A 21,664-nucleotide genomic window follows, 5' to 3' on the forward strand; every position below is an offset into this window, starting at 1 on the left:
GGTGTACATGGCCATCTGCCAGTGTGGGGCTTTCTATGGGGGGCAAACATCCAGACCTTTTAAACAAAGGATTGCCCTTCATCTAAGTGATATTCAATGTAAAGGTCACAGGAGTGACCTTTATAAACACAAGGGTGAATACCCTTCTGCACATTATGTTTTTGTGGGGACTGACTTTGTTACTGGGTTACAGATATTGGGTTACAGATATTGCTTTCTTCTAAACATAAGATTCTTGATAACAAAGAGAAAATGTGGATACTTAACCTAAGGGCTATGTTCAAACCTGGATTAAATGGATTACGTGGAGTCGGTTGGTGAATATGCTTGTTTATTATTCACTTTTTATTTGTTCTTTATTTATTACTAATTTCTGTGTTCAAAATGTGTACTGAATTAAGTTATGTTTTTTGGAACACTGTACCTTTAAATGCTAGTATATTTAAGTCATATGTTTGCATTTACCCGGCATTTGCACTGATGATGCCAGTGGGTGAAAACAGTTTGCAGAGTTTGTTACAGCCAGACTACCACTTTTAATTGTAGAGTTTGTTACTACCAGACCATTATTTTGGATTACTGCAGAACCTGTTACATATAGACTGCTAGGCCTGCTGAATTTGTTGCAGCCTGCTGAGTTACAGAGTCTGATACAGCGTTTGTTACAGTCAGACTATCAGGCCTGCAGCACTTTTTACAGCCTGCTGAGTTTGTTGTGGAATAAAAGCCACTATTTGGGATTGTGTGAGCTTCACTCATTCTTTATTTGCTATATATATATATATATATATATATATATATATATGTGTGTGTGTGTGTGTGTATCGATATATATATATATATATATATATATATATATATCACATAGTCAGACTGTCATAAGTTCGACTACGTAAATGTCGAACCCAAAAGTTCAAAATGCAATAACTTTGAACACTCAGAACAGCAATTTTTTTCTCAGGGAAAAAAATCGCTGTTCCGGTACAAAACCAAAAAACACACATACACTTCAGACTGTTCCTAATGTGGGGGCTTCACCCCCGACTCCCCCCTACTTAAATATAACAACTCCGAGATTGCACCACAGTGGAGGAAATAGCAAAGCCGCGGAAACGGCCCACCAATTTTTTTTCCCTGGGAAACAATTTGGTGTTCCGCGGCTTCGCTATTTTGACATTTCGAACTTCCCAGTTCTATGTTTCAGCATTCGGACAACTGTGCATTCAAACCTAGAAGGTTAGTGTATGTGTTTGCAATAGCATAAGTAGAAACATGGAAAAGTACAGAATGTTAGGTTTTATTTTTTGACACTGAGACAGTATTCTTTCTAAATCACATAGTAAAAAGAATCTTATTCTATACTAAGCTAAAAATGTAAAAGGTCGTGGATCTATTTTTACTAAAACTGACATATTTTTATCTAATATTTAGTAATGACCTGAAAAATAAACTGTATTATGAACTGTATTAGTTATATTAGTTAGCATTTTTCTACTGGATGCTAGCAGTGGTATGACTGATAAAGTTTACTATAAAAAGATCATGAATTCTTTTGTTCAGGAAGATGTGACTTCCTGAGTACTGTCTCCCACGTGTGTTATTTCTTTTAATAAACTATTGTAATCTGTCATTGACTAAACTTTATTTTATTATGGTTAGACCTTAACAGATAGTGCCTTGAGTCGGATTTTTTCAAACTGTCTGGAGCTGCTTCTGCAAAAAATAACTTTACTAGGCCCTTTGACAGTTTGCTGTTTAGTGTGTTTTGTGAGGTGTCAGATCACAACTGCACCTCTCTTTGGAACTTTCAGTCTTGGCATACTTTCAGGTTTCTACATAAGTGTAGCTTCTGTATGTATGTAAGTTAATATGTATGTGGGATATCTTTTATTTTATTTTTTTAACATTGTAAGATTTCTTTATAATGGGAGTGAATGCTGGGCTCCCTAGTGTTTGGTATATACTTCTCAGAAGTTCGGGTCAAAACTAAGGGGTTGTGGCTGGCCAAGTTTGCAGATGACTGCAAACTAGGTGCAATCATTTATTCCCCAAATAATGTCAGTATACTCCAGGACGATCTTTAAGCTTATTAATGGGCTAATTCTTCTTCTTCTTCTTTTGGCTTTTCCTGGTTAGGGGTCACCACAGTAGATCAACTGTCTGCTCATGATTGGCAATGGAGTTTTACAGTGTTGAGTTGCCAGCCCAGTGCCCAACCTTCCACAGAAGGCACACACATGTACGTACTCACACCTAGGGCCAATTTAGAGTATCCAATCCACCTACAGCATGTCTTTGGGAGGTGGGAGGAAACCGGAGCACCCAGAAGAAACCCACGCGACCACAGGGAGGACATGCAGACTCCACACAGAAGGCACCCCAGCCGAGGATCAAACCAGAAAACCTCTTGCTGTGAGGCAGCAATGCTAACCACTGCACCACCGTGGCCATCTATTAATGGGCTAATTAATTTTGTTAATGGGAACTATGGACTAATCAATTGTTTTGTATATAAAATAATGTACTGCCCTTGTATTTTAATGCACTAAAGAAGAGCTTTACTCGAAAGCTTTGCAGCTGGTTCCATATTAAACAGTATATCGAACATTGGACTTCTGTTTTTTTGTATTATACTCCAGGAGGGTCTCACACAGACAATCAACTGGTGTATTAGCCATGGTCTCAAAATTAATGCAAAGAAATGCATTATCATTCTCTTTGGCACAAACAATATCCCTTCACACTATCAAATCAACAAAAATATCCTAACTACCCAAAAAGTGGTAAGGGACCTGGGATCACATATTGACTGTGACCTTAACTTCGACCACCATGTGTCTACTGTAGTAAGGAAAGCTTTCTATGTAGCACACTTGACTACTGAAGGCATCACCTCAACAGCAAAAGAAGTTATAATGCCTCATACTTGTCACTTATCCGGCCTATAATTGAGTATGACGCCCCATTTGACATGTTCTGTACTAAGCACCTATAGTAATTAGAGAGACCTCAGAGATTTCTAACAAAGAAGATCAAGGGGCTCCAGCATGTGCCTTACACAGACCGACTAAAGTCACTGTCACTACATTCCGTATTGTAAAGACTTCTTAGGCAAGACTTATGCCTGCCCTACAGAGCAATCCAAGACCCAAACCTAATGAACTTGCTGCATATCCACAAAATCAAATGGGATTAGGGTTACTCATTCCAGGGACTAAATATGGCCTGTGTCTTAAATAGGACATTCTGGAGGACAGATTTATCTACCAGCGACTGCCTCGTCTTTGGAACAGGCTACCAGTTCATGTGAAACAGAGCACCTCTTTGACATTGTTCAAGAGGAACCTGGAAGAGTGGATGGGGCACTATAAAGTTTTACCAGGGATAAAGCACACAACCCTCCTGGATATGGGCAGTCACTACTAAATGTAATCTTGTGTATTGACTAACATTTCTATGGTATTAGATTGGGATGAAATGGCTAGGCTTAAAATGACCTCCAGATCAATAGCCTAGTAATCTCCTATGATCTTCTATGATCCTATATGGGTACTTTAAAAAGCAGAGTACGGTACTCTTGCAAGACATAAGTTTCAAAATTGTAACAAAGACAGCTGTCTGTACTTAGATAAATAGCACAAGCTCACTAAAAATGATAGTAAATTGACTTTTCCACCACAGGTACTTTTAGTAAAAATATTATGCTTAACTTACAAAAAAGACTTCGAAAAAAAAAAGTATTAAACTTCATGCCGGCTGCTGGTCAGCCTTTAATCCTTGACAGATAAAATCTAAAGATAAAAAAAAGATTCAATAGTTTGTAGTTTGAAACATAATGCAGCTAAACTTAAAACACAATTACAAGTGGTTAATAATATGGTTAATCATCTAAAATATTCTGATTGTCATGGACAGGGTAGTAACGGGTTCTATACTTCTTGGGAAACTACAAAATTTACAACTTAGCCACAGCGAGTTGTCTGATGATGACTGCTTAGTTTTGCCCTCCGCACCACCACCACCTTATAATGTACCACCATCTCCCCCTGACCAGCAAAATTCTGATACCTCTTCTTCCACTATCACTCTATCACTTTCTCAGAAAAGGTAACCTTCTCAGTTGTCCACCTCTACTGGCCAAATGACTTAACCTCTTCAGTTGCCTATTTCCTCTAGCCAACCTAACACTTCTCCCTCTTCTTCCTTTTCAGACCATATCCAATCTAAATTACCTCAGATGTTGAAGAGTTTTCCGAGGTAATGTACAAATAGGGTATTATTGTCTCTTACTAGATGAGAAAAGCTACGTTTATGTAAATTTGTTACTCAGTTCATGATAATTATGGATGGAAATGGTTATTTTCGTTCTAATAAATTTAATCCAAATAAAGATGACTCTGATTCCACCTCCTCAAAAAAAAAAAAAAAAAAAGGATGGAGATAGTGTAGTTTCTCCAACTTCCCACCTATATCCTCTGCGACAAGTCCCAAACCCAGCACACAGCAGAAATAAAGCAACACCTTCCACTAAGGATGTTATTTCCAGAATGAACTACTTATGTCACTGCACTCCATTAAGTGTATTTCTAAAATAACAGAAATGGTAACAACAAACTATTTTAAAGTTGATTCTTATCATACCAAAATAGTCACTGATTAGGTGACCAGAATTAGAAGTTGATCCAGCAGAGTAAAGGACCTAGGCTGCATACTCCAAGAGCAATTTTATGCAGGCAAGCAGCACTGCTGTCATGGAAACCACCTACTTCTGCATCAGATTTTTCCTTCTTTTGCTGACTCCTCTTCCATTTAGTGAAGGTCACTGAAATGCAACACAATAAGGCTAACAAACAAACTCGTATTCCTGCATAACTCCTGGAGATGCCTTTGTGTCTCAGTATGACTGAGCACCACTGATACATGCCAGGAAAGACAGCCAAGTTCATGAAATTCCTTAGAGCAGCAAGATCCTGTGCATGGCATCATATCTGTTCTTTGATCAGCAAAGACCTAAAGAGCATATATAAAATGAGAGACCCAAAGGCCACAACACATATAATGTAGGATTACAAAGAAGCTATACAATGCTTAATTACAAATCATTATTTTGCTTAACATGACCCAACAAAAGTTGTTTTGTAAGGAATACAGCCTTTTTCTTAATTTTTAAACAAAATTATGCAAGTGTACAAGTACAGGAGTAGTACATACTTGTGTCCTGATTCATGGGCAATAGTAAAAGCCAGTCCTAGTCCAGTGTCTTCATTTACAGTGCAACTACGATACTTGCTACACATTCCACTAATTGGTGCAAATCCTAAAGAAATAAAACAGAAAAATACAGAAATAATAGGACAAATTAAGCACTTTTGGAAATATTATTTTAAAGAAAAAATGTTCAGTTTATGCAAACTTCATATAAATAAAGGGGATACAAATCATTGCAGTACCTACCTTGATGAGTATGCAATAGAATGTAATTGTATGCATATATTCATCATAACTGCAAATGTTAAACATTAGGTTTATTGCTTCAAAAATCCAGGAAAAGGAAGTGTTTTTCCAGGTAAATTTAAGTCCCTTGGACAGATATCTCTATGTAGCTGAATATCTGCAATAAATGATTAGCTAAGCAAACAAACAATGTTGTTGTGTCTTTCGGCTTTTCCCGGTTAGGGGTTGCCACAGCGGAACTCCAGTCCGCTAATGATTGGCAGTAGATTTTTACGTGCTGAGTTGCCAGCTCTGACGCACAAGCTTCAATGAAGGTACGCCCATTCATGCATGTCTCCACACAGAAGATGCACTAGCTGAGAATCGAACAGGACAACGTCTTACTGTGAGGCGACAATGCTACCTCAGCACCACCACCGCAGTTAAACAAACAAACAATAAAACACTGTATGCCACATTCCGTTTTAGGTACCAGGAAGAGGAGGACAAAGCTAATTTACTAACCAATGCTCTTCAGGAGGCTAAAGAATTCTTCAAAGCCTAAAGCAGAAGTATGCCACAGTAAACATAATATCCACATTTTAACACACTTCATTAGGCCTGCATTCAGCTAGTTATGGATGGAACAGAAACCATAGTACACAATATAGATATCTATGCAACTTCATAAGAAACACACAAAAATATGAAGTTTATATATGCAAATGAGATAACTAGATACAAGACCACTGGATCTTACATATACACAGGACCACTGGGATGGAGAGACAGAACCAGTCTTGCAGCAATGGTTTTCTTATTCAAGCACCAACTGTTAATGCAGTCTTAGCACAAAAAGATGACTTACAAAGTCATAGCAATTCCTGGTAATCTCTCCACTTTTGCCACAATATGCTTTGCCAAACTGACCTTATCCTGTATCTGCTGGTGGGAAAGCTTTGTCTTACTGGAACCCAAAACTGATGCAATTAGCACTTTAGTTTTTATCTTTGTAAAGGATTGTTTACCCACAATCTGTCTTTTGTTTTCTGTTTCCCACACTAAGAACAACTGTCTTTATTCTGACTCATTCAGAATGCTGAACAACATAATTCAAGAAGTCACTTCAGGTAAATCTCTTTCAGTTTGGTCTCAAAGTAGATACTCACACACACACACACACACACACACACACACACACACACACACACACACACACACACACACACACACACACACACACACACACACACACACACACACACACACACACACACACACACACACACACACACACACACACACACACACACACACACACACACAGTCTAGCTGAATATATATCTTGGTATTAGCATATATTACTTACTAATATAATATCATTTTAAAAAGCCCCAACTTCTAGTGTCTAACTACTGAAATCATCTAGGCTGCAGATTAAAACATAATACCTGGCCTGTTGCCATATTTTCTTCCTTCCATGAAGACAGCACTGTTGTATTCAAGAATGCCCAAAGTCTGTTTCCTCCAAAATTTATCACTATTTACAAGTGTTATGATATGCTCTGATAAAGCCCAGTCTGGTCTCATGGAAGAAATGCTAAAGTATGGTCCATTTGTCTAATTCACATTTTTAGTCTAACTTTAGAAAGAATAAAAATACATCCACAAGGGACAATATGCTATGCTTGAACTTTCTGTTTAACAATATGAAGTTAATGCATTTGATTTTGGCAGCAATCATTTATATACTGAAAGATTGCTAACTTACTGAAGAAGCCTAATGTACTTGAATTTACAGAACTTCAGAAGTAGCAGTGCATCACGATGTTGTTGTCGTTTGGCTTTTCCCAGTTAGGGGTCACCACAACGGAACTCCGGTCTGCTAATGATTGGCAGTAAATTTTCACGAATGCCAAGGTGTCAGCTCGATGTTCAACCTTCAACAAAGGCACGCCCATTTACACATGTCTTTTGAACTCCCACCCAACCGCGGGGAGGGCATGCACACTCCACACAGAAGGCACTCCCCACACTCCAGCCGAGAATCGAACAGGAGAACCTCTTGCTGTGAGGCAACAACGCTACCACTGCACCACCGCGGAAGTGAAATTAAAATATTGCTTCGTATGAGCACAGATCGTCCTTTCCTGCATTCTTCTCCATTTTGGACTTTAACTGTAGATCCGGTGCATCTGAATTTAATACAGAAGAAAGGAATAGAAAAGCACTAATAAGCATCAGTTTGAACAAGTGGTATAGCACAGTAGTTCTCAACATCTGGAGTGCAAGTGTCCCAAAAATCTATAAAGAATTGTATAAATGTGTACAGCAATGCTATAAAGAGCTCATTGTAAAGAAATAATGTCTATAACAGTGTTACATAGAGTTCTGTGAAATTAGTGAGGTTTCCTTCCTAAAGATTGGAGCTTCTGTTAATTTGCATTTACTTCTTTAAAATCACAAAAATTACCTGACTGTATTAGTATGAGCAGGAGTGTTTAATGAGCTAATTAATATAATATAAAATCAGACCTGAAAGAAGTTCAATCAGAGAGAGAGAGAGAGAGAACATTTTCCCTTTGTAAAAAGGAACTTAGTAATTCAAACAGTGAATGTGGGAAACAGAATCAACTACAGTGAAGGAAGACCTGCAGTGAGAAAAAATTGTTTCTAGCAGAGGAATCCAGAGAGACCATGAGATCCACATAAAACATGGTGTTTCAGCTGCATAAGACTTGAGTATAGGATGATTTAAAAGTATTTGCTGTGCATTTGGTTAAACCACAAAATTTTACGATGAAGAACTGATATTTGATACAATAAGCTATATTTTTAGAAGACTGGTTGTCTTCATTGCTTTAATGTTCCTCAGTTGTGGAGAATGTGAGCATTTTGGCCCAGGTTATTGATGACAAAGTCTTGAAATGACAGTTGATGGTGCCAATGTCAGTTTAATCCCTCCCACCCCCAAAATAAAAAGTAAAAAAAGAGAGAGGGGGGGGGGGGAGAAGAGACTTAGAGAGTCTTGTGGCATACTAACAATTTTTTGAGCACATCACTGTGTAGATATGTATTCGGGTTCATATTATAAGCTCGAAGGTCCTGTCCAGCAAATACGAAAAGAGCGACACATATTGCGCGAACCATGAAAACAGCGAACGTTCAAAACCAGGAAATTCTAAATGTTGATTCGTCATAGTTGGCCCGTCTGCGGTATAGCTCTGTAAGGAAAGTGTGCGATAGTTACAGACCTTAGGGTTAGGGTGCGGGCTAAGTTAAGTGCATAGATATAGTGTATGTATGTGGTTTATTTATTTTGTTTGGGTAGGTAGTATGTCGTGGGCAGTGGGGTTGGCTGAGTATGACAGTTCATGATTTTAAATTTCGCGGTTTATGGCGTTCGGTGTATTCACGGTTCGGTAAATATGTGTCGCTCTTTTTGTTTTCACTGGACAGGACCTTCGAGCTTATAATATGAACTCATGTATTCCACATGGACCATTATACAATCATTATTAAAAACTATTGGGGTTAAAGGTGAAGGGAAGGTCATAACAGCTAAGTCAATGGTTACCTCATGGACAGCACCACCATTAAAATGACTTACCTGGCAGGAGGACCATGCGGTGTATCTTAGTATCTTCAAGTGTTACACCCACCGAAATGGAAGGGACTGAGATGAATGGGTCAGCATCTTATTAGCCTAGATAACTGGAAGCAACAGAGACCATTCTGATTTCCAGAACTATGACAAAGTCAAAAAGGCATTACGTCTTAGAGCCAGTGTTACCTTACAAATGGAAGCTCAAAAGAGGCAGATTTTCTCATAACAAAATCGTAAGGTCATAATTGTGTAAATTAAAGAATACAATTACTTCACAGTTAAAGACAGAGCATTGACATAATAAGCATAAGAATAAAATTATATAAATGATAGCAAAGTACATACTGAAAAGGTCTTTGCCTACTGCTTTACAAAAATGGATGTCTTGAACTGCCTATAATGAATCTAAGCTTTATTGAGCTAGCAAAATGACTGTTATGCCATGAAACTATGTAGAGAACTCAGCAGCATAGCCCTGTAAAGGACTGTTATGTCTTGAAAATATGTATAAAACTGAGCAGTGTGGACATTTAGTAAAACTGGTATCAAATGCTAGTGATAACCCTTGCATACCAGCTGTAGACATGCTCTCTTTCAAATGTGAAAAAAGGGTTACATGGCTAGATTCTGAATAAGTGACAGCAGCATTGTTACACCTTGATATGGATATGTTATTTTTTATGTCTATTAATGCTTATATTTTTATACACAGCTAGTTTAAAGTATTGCAACAGTTTTATATATGTATTTTACATATTAGCTAAGAAGAAAAGTTTGACTTTGTTAGAGTTTATTAGAGTTTAGTAAACAGATTTAAGTGTTTTTGTAATTATTTAGGCTTGGGAAAAGTTAGGCATTTTATAAAAGATAAGTCTGTTGAAAAGGAACACATTAACCTGTCAAAATCAAATTACTTTTGTATCTATAACTTTTCATCTGGTTACTTTTTACAGCTTTAGAAGTGTGTGTTTATGTGTAATTAAAATTTGAGAAAGCTTTGAACTTTGTATGAAGTAATAGTTTATTTTTTCTAAATTTAAGATATAAAAGGAATTCCATCTGAGTATACGGTTGAATCTTAAAATATGTTGTAAGATTCCAACATCGATACTTCATAATAAAATTTGTTTGCATCCAAAATCTTTGACTGTCTGTGTTTGGGATTAACAGCTGCATTACATTGTTTATTAACTTTTACAACCTGTTCTACCTCTTGGATGAGAGAAGATCTGATGTTGTCTCTTCAGTCTATTACTCAATAAATTGATCTTTGGATCTATCTTTGGCTACTGTAGACTTTAGGATCTAAAGCTCAGGTTCTTGATCCATAATCCTCTCTTATCCCTATCTTATCTCAGATCTCATTTGGCGATCATTAGAGTAAGACATTGTCCATTGCTCAGGAGACTCAGATAAGTCTAATTATTTCTTTTCTAGGGTATTTACACTAAGTTTCCAATTTCTTCTTCTTGTAGCTCACCTTTTCTAAGCTTTACACCTCTCCTTACCCTTAAAAGAAAAAAACTTTATGTTGTTCCTCACACCATTGCACTCCTCTCTCTAGCAGATTGAAGTCAGGTTTTAGTGAAGATCGATAGTTATGTATTAGTATTTCCATAACTAAGTATTCATAGTGTGTAGTATTATTTTGTATGGACTTTTATTGTGCTTTCTATTTACCTTTACAAAATGACTGAGAAACCCTCCAACTGCAGCCACAAAATCCCAAATTTGGAAACACATGCTATGCGTATCTACAATCTGTATTTGGGGCATCTTGAAGTAGATTGCTCCATCTATACTGCTTTGGCCAGAGGACCATTATGAAGCATTATTATTAGTTAGTTCTGAAGAGACTTCTTCCAGCCCCTGTGAGAAACTCATCCCTGCCTCACCTTCCTCTTCTTCAATGTCTGATATTCTCTATCTGCCAGAAAGTTTTTGGGCAGACATAAGGGGGAAAAGGGCAGTGAAAAGTTCAACAAAATAGTCAAAGAGGCTAAGAAGCACTCTCCTTACCAATCTGCCTCTTCTGTTGTATCTTCAGCTCTGCTTCCAAGATGCCTAGGTCATCAGATGCAACATCCTTTTAGGATCAGATTGTCATTAGATCCTTTATTCCTTCTCATATAGAAACAATATTCTGTCTCTCTGGAGCTGGTAACCCCAAGACTCCATTCTGCCTGTCTGCAAGAAAGGGTGATGAACCACTCCTCCAGGTTTTCATCTACTTCATCAGCCATAAGGTCAGTCAGGTCTAGAAGAAGACTCACAAAGTGAACATGGAGAAGACAATGAGAAAGTTCCTTGGGATCCAAATTCAGTTGGAGGTTCTCCCAGATCCCACTCCTATTGTACCATGAGTTTCAGTCCTTTCCCTCTACCAGTAGTTACTACTGCCCTGATCTGTCCTCCAGCTATGCGTTCTCTGGACCCAAGTTTTATCCAGGGATTGCCCTCATCAGACCCAAAGACTTGGTCATCTTCTACTCTGGTGACTTGGCTGATCCATCCAAAGCCACTGGCTCAGGCAGTGGGGGATTGACTCTCAAGGTGTCAGAACCATCACTCTGAGCTTTCACTCTAGAAAGCACAGAACCACATTTGGCTTCTGAACCTAGCTGGCCAGCACTCCAAGATGAACCAGAGCTGAATGCCTTTGTTCCTCCCAGAGTGGTTTTGGGTTCCCCCTCTAGGCTGTAGATACAGCTTTCTCCCTTCCTGCTAACTAAGCTTCCCTTATTTGCTAGACTCTGCACATCCATCACTGAAAGCCCCTATTTCCTAATCCAGATCTTCTTATCCTGTAAAGACAGTTCATTCCATCAAGCCTCAAGGCTGCCCATTCCCAGGGCTCTGACTTATCGTCTGAGTCCTCACTGCAGCATCTCACCATAGGGCCTCCTCAGAAGCATATGTGCAAGAGGAGACATGTGGACTCCTCACGGGAGTCTATTATTGAAGACACTGATTTGATGAAGGAAATGGGTCCCCCAGGTCATCTCATCAGGATGTCTCATTTGTGAAGATTCTGAAGCTCCTTCCCAACTGGAGACAGTATTCCTCAAAGCCTTTGGGTCTGGCCCAGCTGTGTCTTGGGTGGTCTCTCCAGTGGATGAGATGTACATCCTAATTTCAAAGCAGGTGTGGACGGAACCAGACATGGCTGAACTGATACCATGCAAACTGGAGCAAGGGTCCAGTGATTGATTCTATGGTAGTAGTGGTGGTCATGAAAAAAATTCTGGCTAAAGATAGCTCCTCTGTCCATCCCTCTAAAAGGGAGTCTGGACCATTGGACAGGTTTAGTAAATGGGTTTAGGCTTCAGCAACCTTCATTCTATGGGCACTGAACTATCTGGCAACTGTGACAAGATTTCAGAGAGATTTGAGAGGCCAAGATAATGGCAGACTTGCAACTGGCCACCCTTCATTCTCTTTCAAACACTTTGATGTGCTTAATTTCCAGTGCCATGGAAGGCAAATTGAGAGCCTCAGGTACAGGCATTACCATAAGGAGACTTGCTTGGATGCACTTGTGTGACTTTGTGGAGCATTTTAAGTTGTCCCTTGTAAAGTCTCCTTTAAATTGTTCAGCTCTCTCCAGACCAAAGGACAAGAGCACAGTTTTTAGGAATAGAGGAAAGACAGGAAAACCCAGTCATTGGAATATGGTTTTCTATGCTCCATAGGTCCTTCTCCAGGAACCAGAAAGATGGCAATAAATTGTGGTTCCAGAAGTCCCAAGGATTTTCCTCAGACACTTCTGGAGATAGAACCCTGTGGTATATGGGAACTCTAATAGTGGACATTGTCCCATTGCAGAGGAAGTCCACAAAACTAAGCCTTCTGGGGTCCATTCTCTGAGAAGTCTTATCAGTACTCCTGAATGTTTGCCTGATTCCTAATCTTTAGAGGCTTTCAGGTGCCACTCATCTCGCAAACTGAAACCTGGGAATCCATCACCGAGGACACCTGGGTGTAGAAGATTGTCTCCAGAGGCATTAATTGCCCTTTCTTTGCCCCCTGGACATTCCATCCTCTCAAAGAAGAGCATCTGCCAAAGAAATAAAAAAGCTGGTAGAAAAATGAGGCACTCAGGACATCCCACTAGACCAACACAGATCCGGAACTTACTCAAGATTCTTTTTGGCACCAAAAAAGGTTGGGGACCTCAGGCCCATTTTGGACCTCATTCAGCTCAGTCAACATGTTAAACAGATGAAGTTTTGGATGGACATGGTTCAGTCCATACTCTTTTAGTTGAGGACGAATGACTGGATGCACCCTATAGACCTTCAGGATGAATACTACCATAATATGATGGAGAGTGATCCAGAAGACTTCTCTACTTCCAGCTGGGAGCCAGACATTTTCAGCTCAGGACCCTGCCCTTTAGTCTCACAACAGGGTGAGACCACAGGGTTCCCCCCACCACCAGTGTTCACCAAGTACATGGTGGTGGTCGCACCTCATCTCAGACTGCAGTGGTTCTGAACTGGCTCATTTCTGCTCCTACCAGGGATCTTCACCCCATGCCAGTGATGCCTTGCTTCATCCGTGGTCTAATCCTAGCATTATGGTAAACCCAGATAAATCCAAGCAGATTCCAGCTCAGAAGAAAAAGCACACTGGGGCACATTTGGACACAACTGGTCATACTGCAAAACTTCCAGAGAATAAGTTGACAACCCTACAGAATCAAGTGTCACACATCCTTTCCTACAAAAAGGCCACCTGGCAGATTAATTCTTCAACTTCTAGAGTCTATGTCTGCCTCAGTCACTCTGATTCCCATATGAGGTACCACATGAACATTCTTCAATGGATGCTTTAAGTATAGTTGTCCATCAGACATCAATCCATGAGCTTTTCAATTTGTTTGACAGGTGTTTGGTGGACAAACATAACATGGTGGCTTTGGCTACCAAAAGTATCTCAAGATTGACCCGTTGTCCCTCCTTCTCCCACTGCCACGGTGACCATGGACACTTCCCATTTGTGGTGGTAGGGTACTATATGGGAAAGATGGCCCAAGGAACATGGACCCTCTCCAAGGACAATTTTCTCACCAGCATTCTTGAGAGCTGTTCTCCTAGTTTTGCAGGCTTTTCTGGACATTCTATCTCTGAGAGTGATTTTGATCTATATGGACATGTCAGAAATGTGGTACATCAGTAAACAAGGGGGACGATGATCTTACCTGTTCTATGAAGACACAATGAGAGTATGGTAGTGGGCTATACCTTCCAATTACTTTCTGATAGCAAGACACATTCCAGAGAAATCCAATGTGCTGGCAGAAGGTTCAGCAGGTCCATCCTCTTACCTTACAAGTGGTCCCTCAATCCAATAATGGTGGAGAATATTTTTGTTGCTGGGGCCAACCATCCTACCATCTTTTCACTTCCCTCACATGAAATGCAGCTGGTTCTTCCCCCTGATTATACAAGATGGGGAGTCATAAAGGGATGCTCTGACTCGCAGTTGGCTCTCCAGACTCCTATATCCCTTTCCCCCTACTATCCTCATCCCCAAATTGCTGCAGAAAGCATCAGAAAGGAAGATCATAGTCATCCACATGTCCCCTTTCTGGTCTTGACAGGTGTGGTTTCCCTTCCTATGGTCACACTTGGTACATCCGTCTTAGGTGCTGGACCCCAGTCCAGACCTTCTCTCTCACCCATCCATAATGCCTCACCTGGACATTCAGACTCACAAAATAACCTCTTTATTTCTCCAACTCCAATGGTAGCTAGTCAGTCCAGGCTTTCCTCTCCAATTAACCACATTCTTTCTTTTTCTCAGAGACCATCTACAAAAGCATGTGTAAAAGATTTTATGTCTGGGCCACTTAACAGAATCTGGAACCCATTTTGGCTCATCTTCCTGCTATTTTGGACTTCTTGGCTCCCATTCTTCAAGGCGGAGCTTGCTATTCTATCATTAAGGTTCAGGTAGCTGTGATTCATGATTTTTACATAGGGGGGAAATCATTCATCGGTAGCCTCCCTTAGATTATCCAAGACATTTTAAGGGGTGCTTTCCTTCTACGATATGTCCTTAGTAATCTTACTCCTCCTTGAGGTGTGAGAATTTTGCTAGAGACTTTAATCTATCATGCCTTTAAACCTAAAGCCAAGGCAGATATCAAGTTTCTTACTCAGAAAACACTATTTCTGGTGGCAGTCATGTCAGCTCAGACAGTATCAGAACTGCAAGCCCTGTCTTGCAAGCCTCTGTATATTGTTGTTTACAAGGACAGAGTATCTTTATAGACAAACCCATCCTTTACTCCAAAAATGGCAACTTAAACTTCAATAAACCAATCCATCTTCTAGTTTCCTTCCTTAATTTTTGCAACAAAGGGGAATATATGCTACACTTGCTGGGCATGCATTTTTCAGCTCCATTTCTACCTTCACCACACCAAACATATTAGGAAGTCTGATCAACTGTTTGTCTCTTTCTCCAAAGCCAAACTAAGACAAGGAGTCAATAAAGTAGCCTTATCAAGACTGCTATCTGACTGTATCTCTCCTGAATAAGGGGAGGGCCTTACCTTGAATAGACCCAGCAAAGTCTATTCAACCAGATCTGTGTCTTCTTCCACTGCTTTTTTTCAAGGACATCTGTTGATGATATTAGTGTGGCTGCCATCTGGTCAAATATTTACACTTTCAGTTCTCATTACAAATTGGACTTGCTCTCTCCAAAAATATGGTAGCTTTCCATTCAGCCATTCTCCACAATAACTTTCATAAAACCACCTCACAGATCTCTCACTGGGGACTCTGCCTCATCTGTTCAGGAATGGATGGAAGAGACAACAGATAAAAAGTCAAGTACTTACCACAATGATACATTTGTGTTGTCTGCCTCCATTCTTCCTCAACTCTCCCACTCCTCCCCCTTTCCATAATTGAAAAGTTAATTTCTTTCCAGGTTTCTGGTATTGTGGTCATATCTATCACTTGCTACTTTTCACATGTTCCTTAAGCTCCAGATAAGAATATAAGTGGTTGGTTATACATGGGATTCTGTTTGTTATAGATGAGTTTCCACTCTTTGTGGAATTATGGGTAAACTTGATCTGAAGTAATTTTGTAGATAGGATGGGGATTATGGGTAAGGGAAGGAACCTGAGCTTCGGATCCCAAAGTCTAGAGTGGCCAAAGATGGTTCCAAGGTCAGATATGAACAACAAATGGTTGAGAAAGGATAGAAGCAGACAACATAGATCTGTCTGCATGGTAAGTACATAACTTTCATTTATCTCCTAAAATGGATGAGATTGAAGTCTGTTATTGTGCAATTGCCAGGTTACTTGAGTGCAATGTCTAAATTATTGGAAAATACATGTAAAGCATGTTAGTCTCAGGCAGTATGATAATACAGTAAAAGGGCAGTAGGTATGTAAGAAGACTACTACTAGAAAAAAATACAGATTTAGAATGTGTTCATGGTGAAAAAAACAGTATTATATTTCTCAGACAAAAATATAAACCAGATTTGTCAAGGTGGTTCATACCACTGATAACATTCTCAAATTAAAACAAGAAAATATTTCCCTACAATAAAGAGTTGTGAAAGTAGCGTGGAGAAATAGGCAGTTGAATTAGGTGCAGATATACATTTACTTAACCCAGACAAAGGGTATCAAACAGTATGAATCCAAAAAAGACCAAGGCATAGTCTTAAAAAGTCCTAAAGGTACACACCATTGACTAAGGTTACACAGACAGGAAGACCCTACACTAGCTAAATAGCTATGTCAGAATGTACACTTAACAGAGCATCCTGCAAGAAAAGCGCTAGTAGAAGCAATGACTTACACACTGAAATACTGCAGCCCATAAGTGTTGCAAACCAGAGAGTAATAGTGTCACCATAGCCTGAAATTGTGACAGAGTACAAGACATTAGGAAATAACATTATGAAGTATGGAACCTGCACAACTTAAGCTAAACTTTAAACCTTTATTCAGGCTGAAACAAAAGTCTACAGAAGTGGAACATTTTCAGTAGTAACAATAGAAGATATTTGACCAGGGTAGTTAAACAGATACAAACAGTACCAGGTAACAAATCTAAAACCATTTTTTGTCTATACAAGACAGAAACATCAAAGGAAAGACTGTAGACAGCAGGAATCTGTAAGCAAGGAAAAAAGTAAAAAATAATACTGTTAAGATACATGAATCACATTTAGGCAGAAACTCTATTCATGGATGAATGAATGTCACAAAACAGACAAGTGTATTCACCAGAATCATGTACTTCTAAACTAACAATCTTCGCACATCAGTATAAACACTAAAACCACATCTTCTGAATAGAAGGTGAAAGTATTTTTCCATGTTCATCGTATTGATGTACAGGACTTCACCATCCATAGCTTCCTACATATTTATTCAAACGATGCATTGCAGAACCTTGGAGAAATTAGGCAAATTACTATTTAGGTCATGAAAGAGCTTGCCATTGCTCTGAAACACCACAGCATTAGTCTCAGAATACAATAGTAACATGGGTATGTGGGATACAGGGGCCATGCGGTAAAACTAAAACCATGTGTACACTACGTAACTTGCTGATATCTGTAATTTACTAATACAAAGACAAAAGCATGTTATAGAAAAAATTAGTTATTAGTTTTTAGTATGATATTGCAATTTATAAAAATTGAATAGATTGTATTTTGTAACTTTTTTGGTTTAATTGTTTTATTACATAACATTCTTCATATATTGTTGGTCATAAAAGATGCACATATATCTGGAAAACCACTAGTGGTCATCTCCCCAGATGCAGAAAAAGCTTTTGGCAGGTTAGATTGCAGATGTTTATTTTTAATTTTGGAACAAATGGGGATGCCACATGGTTTTACAAATTTGATTAGAAGATTATGTGGGAGTAACAGTGAGAGTGAAGTTAAAGGCAGAATGGATGGAGGCAATGAAGTTATCTAGGGGCACTAGACAAGGTTGCCTACTCTCCCCTTTATTGTTTACTATTTATTTAGAACCTTCAGCAAACACATTGAGGCACTCTACAGTACTGGTGGGAGAAGAGAGTTACAGGTGGCATTGTATGCTGATGATATTCTAACGACACTGTCAAATTCTGAAGAAGACATACTAAAACTTCTGGACAAGTTATGGGGGTATAAGTGAATGAATGGAAAACTAGAGCAATATGTGCACAGTATACAAGTGTAGGAATTTTGTCAATGTTACGAAGAAAGGAAACAAAAATACATAGGAGTCTGATTATCAGGGACACATAAAGAGTTAATGATGTCAATATACAAGAATATTTTACAGAAGACACAAAACAACCTGAAAGAATGGAGGTATTAACATATAGACTTGGGCCATAAGGTCCAGATTCTGCAGGTCATATACAGGACATATGTTCTGGTCAATGAGAAATAAGTTTGTTATTGTTAAGGTAAATGATTAGAAGAAGGACTTCCTATGAGCTGGTGAGATATAGAGAGTAAAATGGACAGGATAATTCTTTCCAAAGATAAGAGGGATCTAGAAGCACCAAATATTAACAGATTTGTTAAGGCAATCCAGCTAATTCTACAGCTAAAGAGTTAGGAAAGGGAAGAATACTTGAAATTGCAGCAGATGTTGTAGATAACTGATTTAGGGAGCGCTATTTTTTTAAAAATTCATATTAAATAGGGAAACACAGACCCGTAATGCTCTGCTCCTATTTTAGATATTGTAGAAAAGGAGATATGTAGGATACTTCAAAATATAATCTCAAAAACCTGGAGGACAACCCAACCCCACGTAGAAAATGGTGAAAAGGGTGATATTGATGATGATGATGATAACAATACAAACTGGCATATACAGTGATGAATAAAATGTCAAATTACACTTTTACATTTATGTGCAGGAGATATGAGTAAAAAGCAGAGTGGAGATTGTAAGAGTACAAATTAAAGAGTAGATCAGGAAACGTGAAGAGTGTATTTTTGTTAGGTGATATAGAGAAAATGACAGTTGTAGTAAAGCTGAGATAGAAGGTAGTACGTATGAGTTGCAATTTTGCTGGATATAAAAATTGACAGAAGTGACAGTAGAACTGGCAGCAAGGGAAAAGGGATAGAAAATAGATGGAACTTTGCACTGGGAATTTGCTTTATTGAGGTATATAGAGATAATACAGGTGTGTAAGGGCCAGGGTAGTCTAGCCTGGGGAGATGCAAGAGCAGAGCCAAGGTTTTTAAAATGTTTTTGAATCTAGACAGGTGTTTTTTTTATCTGATGGTGGAAGGAATAGAATTCCAAATTTCTGAGGCATAATTACAGCACAAATACATAAAGACAGAGTTGTCGGTTATAGTTAATAAGGGCATGTTCATGGAGTTTAGGGAATTGCTGTTACACAAAGAGCAATGGATCACAACAATGAGGAAATAAGGCAAATGGCTGGGTGGACAATGTGTACAAGGCAAATTAAAATTTACACATGGAAGTGCCTTCAGAAATATTTATTTATCACCAGGCAAGGATAAGTGGTAGGGCAAGAATACTAGGTTTGACTACAAAATGTAAATTTCTGGCTACACCCCTGACACTGGTTAGACCTGAAAGTATGTTTCCTGTGGGAAGGATGATTATTGGAGATTTAAGTCCAACAATATAGGTGACTGGAAACATATTTTGGCTTGTGATGAAATGCAAAATTTCAGACAGGATTTAGATGGCTGTTAGGCAAACTAAAAGACAAAACTGTTACATTATTTGAAGACCAATATTTGCTAGGTGTGGGAGAAGAAACAGAAATAAGTCCAAAATTTGCCTTGGGATGGTCACCAAGACTGAAATATTTGAAAGAAAATCTAGAAATGCTAGACGGGACTTTGAATGGGTAAAGATAAGACAACATTAGTATTTGTATGATTTTGTGAATTAATGTATATATTGTAAATAGTTGTTACCTTATATATCTTGGATTTTTCTATTTTATTTTGTTTGTTTCTTTTTCAATATTTAGCTAACAATGCATAGCAAATCATACATTTGTTTTGCTCTGTTGTAGATTTTGATAGTATCTGGGTGGTAGAAAAGAAAGGACTGTAAGCTATGGCAAAATGTTAGGGGCTCATTGCAGATTTATTGTGTTTTGCAAATAAAATTAACCTGTATATTGTTGGAAATTATTCTGAATATGAATTTGCTTAATAAAGTCTGTTGATATAAAAAAGAAACTTCTTATATATTTCATTACAGTAATCGTAGCTCTACTACTGATAGCTCCAGTAACTTCACTACATGCTGTGGATTTGCTTTTCAAGCTCCCTTGTTTTACCTTTGTCATTATGAGCATGTACCTTATTTAATTACTGCTTTAAATGGCAATGCACATTGTTGCAGTATAACAGTATTGATATGTATGTTTTGTGTATTTACCTTTGTCTATCTGGGCAATATTCCTTATGTTTTATGTTTATACTTTGGTTTCCTTACTGCATTGAATTACAATGTGCTTTTTTGTCTTGTATATTTGTTATATGACCCAGGCAGTGGCTGAAAAGGGTCTTGTCCCAGTCCACTAATGTAGTCAACAAGCAATAAACAAATACATAAATACATACACACATTTACATAGATAGAATTTTGTGTGTGTGTGTGTGTGTGTGTGTGCGCGCGCGCGCGTGTGTGTGTGTGTGTGTGTGTGTGTGTGTGTGTGTGTGTGTGTGTGTGTGTGTGTTTAAAATATTGCAGCTTTTACTATTTGAATGAAATTCTGGCCTTATCTGAATGCTTGCATTTAATTTCCTTAACAGAAGAGACTCTTGCCCTTATGGGCTTCACTAAAAGCTCAAAGCATCATGTAAAAAAATTCAAAATAAGTACTGAAAATATAGGCAAAAAGAGTCATTTATATACTGTTCAAAAGATAAAAAAGTTTGTTATTGATGTAAACATTTGTGCCTCCTGTTGTAGAAATCAGCACTTATTCCACACAGAGGTTTTGTTGGTGTGTGTGTGTGGGGGGGGGGGGGGGCACAGTAATGATCTACAATCATCTGGCAGTGAAGACTGAGGTGGCATCCTGGATATTGACCAAGGTGTTGTTTTACTGTTTGTATGAATTGACTGGAACTTTTTTGATTTCTAATATTTCTTTTTCTTTTTCAAATCTCATAAATACACAGTGGCCATCTCTCAATCTACCAACATATAACATACCTTCATACTCACCTCAGTCTCCACAACAGCAGTTAAAAAGTAGCTTCATAATCTGAAGACCACAACTACTACACCTGATCAACTTCCATTTGAATACCCTGAACTAGCTGTAGATATTATTGCTTATCCTGTCTAATTAACGACTCTATCCTAGAAAACTATGTCCCTTCATTGTGGAAAAAATCCTATTCATTTCACAAAGGATATTCATCTCATGTGTTCACAAACTATTGACCAATTTCCATTCTTTCTCTCCCTCATCTAAGAGTTTGGATAAGCACATTCACTACCAACTCATTACACATATTACCAAAAACAACCTTCTCTCTCTCTCTCTTTCTCACATAACATGAATTTAGATCCAATCATGGTACTGCCTTACTAAATTTCACAGATACAATACATCA

The 21,664-nt window shown here is 38.5% G+C and overlaps 1 protein-coding gene across 1 annotated transcript in view; it reads right to left on the minus strand.

Annotated features, from left to right (window-relative positions):
* The window catches only part of ADAMTS16 (ADAM metallopeptidase with thrombospondin type 1 motif 16), a 1,625,291-nt gene that overhangs the window by 1,233,820 nt on the left and 369,807 nt on the right, over positions 1 to 21,664 (minus strand). Inside the window, exon 8 of the mRNA XM_044065078.1 lies at positions 5,212 to 5,317. Coding sequence (XP_043921013.1) covers positions 5,212 to 5,317 — 106 coding nt within the window. The remainder of the gene's footprint in view (positions 1 to 5,211; positions 5,318 to 21,664) is intronic.

The sequence above is a fragment of the Protopterus annectens genome, chromosome 3.part0, assembly GCF_019279795.1.
Source record: "Protopterus annectens isolate FY-2018-M chromosome 3.part0, PAN1.0, whole genome shotgun sequence".
Taxonomy (NCBI): Eukaryota; Metazoa; Chordata; order Ceratodontiformes; family Protopteridae; genus Protopterus; species Protopterus annectens.